The sequence below is a fragment of the Dictyostelium purpureum genome (genome assembly GCF_000190715.1).
Source record: "Dictyostelium purpureum unplaced genomic scaffold DICPUscaffold_480, whole genome shotgun sequence".
NCBI classification, from domain to species: Eukaryota; Evosea; class Eumycetozoa; order Dictyosteliales; family Dictyosteliaceae; genus Dictyostelium; species Dictyostelium purpureum.
The window spans coordinates 1-2,068 of NW_003519814.1; the positions used below are offsets into that span (position 1 = coordinate 1).

Below are 2,068 nucleotides of genomic sequence, written 5' to 3' on the forward strand. Positions count from 1 at the left end.
TTTAGCCCAAAAGATTCCTTTTCATTTCACGATTTCCAAGGAATTAAATCTCGCAACGAATATAAAGGATCCTTAAAAAATATCTTCCCGAAATTTAAGAATGGTTGGTCAGATAAAACTAAACTAGGATACCAAATCCTTCATCAATATAAAGAAACACCAAGAAAAGCCCAAGATCTTCAGAAGATGATCATATAGTAGTATCGATTTTAAAGGTTTTAAATCAATTTATAAAACATCCACCAAAATTTAATCAATATTAGAAGATCCAATTATTACATATTTTTCACCAAATGGTAGTGAAATTTATTTTATCATTTTTAAATACATTTAGTAGATGAATTTACATTATCACCTCAACAAATAGATGATATGGAACAACAACAACAACAATTACAATTACAACAACAACAACAATTACAACAACAACAAGAAAAATTTGAACAAATTAATGAAAAAATAAATTCATTTTCACCATTATTAGAATCAGCCATTGAAAATTCAGAAAAAGAAAAACAAAACTCAAGTAGATTAAGAAAATACCTTAGATCATCAAATGATTATGTATCATTATCATTCGATATATTATTATCATTAATTATATTACCATCATCAGCAACAATTATAAATATAAATCAAAATCCAGAATTAGTTTTAACATTTATAAATGGTGATAGAAAATCAAATCTCTCAATATCAATCAATAATGAAAATATTTTAAAGATTAATAATTGGTTAAAAATCAATTTTTTATTAACAACTTTAAGATTATTACCATTTATTGAAAATAATTTATTAATTAATTTATTTAAAATTTTAAATAAAAAAGATCAAGAAAATGAAGAAAATGAAGAAAATCAAAATAATCATGAAGAAAATATAGATTTGTTAATAGAATTTGAAATTTATTATTTTAAAATTATTTGTGAACCATTTTTAAATTCAAAATCAATAATTGAAATAAATCAAGATATTAAATTAAATCAAAAAGAATTATTAAAAAAGAATAATAATATTAATAATAATAATAATAATAATGTTTCTTCACCAATTGGTAACTCTTCAAATTTTGATAATTCAAATTCAATATCAATAACTTCAAATAATAATAATGATAAATTTCAAAATAATGATATACCAATATTAAATGTACCACAATCAGATGAACAATCTTCCAATATGGTAACTTCAACAACAAATACTTCATTATCAACACTATCAAGATTTTATGAAGGTTCATTATTTAGAAAATCAAAAATACTTGGTAGAAAAAAACCATTATGGGTAATGTTGACTGATACAGCAGTAGTTGGATATTCAAAAAAAACAAATATAACTCATTCAACTTCATTAAATAATGAAATTAGTAGATCAATTTCAAAATCAAAAATTAAAACAAATAAAAATTTAGAAAATAATAATAATGAAAATTCAACAACAACATCAACAACTACTACTACTACTACAACTACAACAGCAACAAATAATAATAATAATAATAATATTAAATTTTTAGTTAAAATACCTTATACAGAAATTTTAGAAATTTTAGAAGAAAAGAAAAAAGCAAATTGTTTTTTAATTGTAACAGAAAAAAAGAAATATCGTTTAACTGCTCCATCAATTATTGAACAAAAAGAATGGATTCAACAACTTGAAAATATGGTAAAAACTAATGTTAAACAAGTTGATGATGCTTCATCTTCATCTACTTTTACCTCTCCAACTATTTCACCTGTAACTTCACCAAATTTAAAATCTACAAATAATAATACCAATCGTCCTAGAAATATTAAATTTAGTATTTCTCAATATATAAACTTTAAAAAAAAACAATAATTAAAATATATACAATAATAAAAAAATAAAAAAAATAAATTTTTTTTTTATTAATCTAATTTTATGTATTTTTAATCTATATTAATAAACTTTAGTATTAATGTAAATTAAATATTGGAACTTTTATAGTAGTGGAATTCATTAAATATATTGACTATTTTAATTTTTATTATTGCAGTAATAAATTTTCTACAATTACTTTAATTTTCTTTTAATAATCTTGATGTTT

At 20.4% G+C, this 2,068-nt stretch overlaps 1 protein-coding gene across 1 annotated transcript; it reads left to right on the plus strand.

Moving 5' to 3' along the window:
* Positions 1-372: 372 nt before the first annotated feature.
* On the plus strand, positions 373-1,839 carry DICPUDRAFT_84424 (uncharacterized protein; the record flags this gene model as incomplete). The annotated part of the gene is made up of 1 exon (XM_003293859.1): positions 373-1,839. The coding sequence occupies one exon, from the start codon at positions 373-375 to the stop codon at positions 1,837-1,839; it is 1,467 nt and encodes a 488-aa protein (XP_003293907.1).
* Between the last annotated feature and the right edge of the window lie 229 nt (positions 1,840-2,068).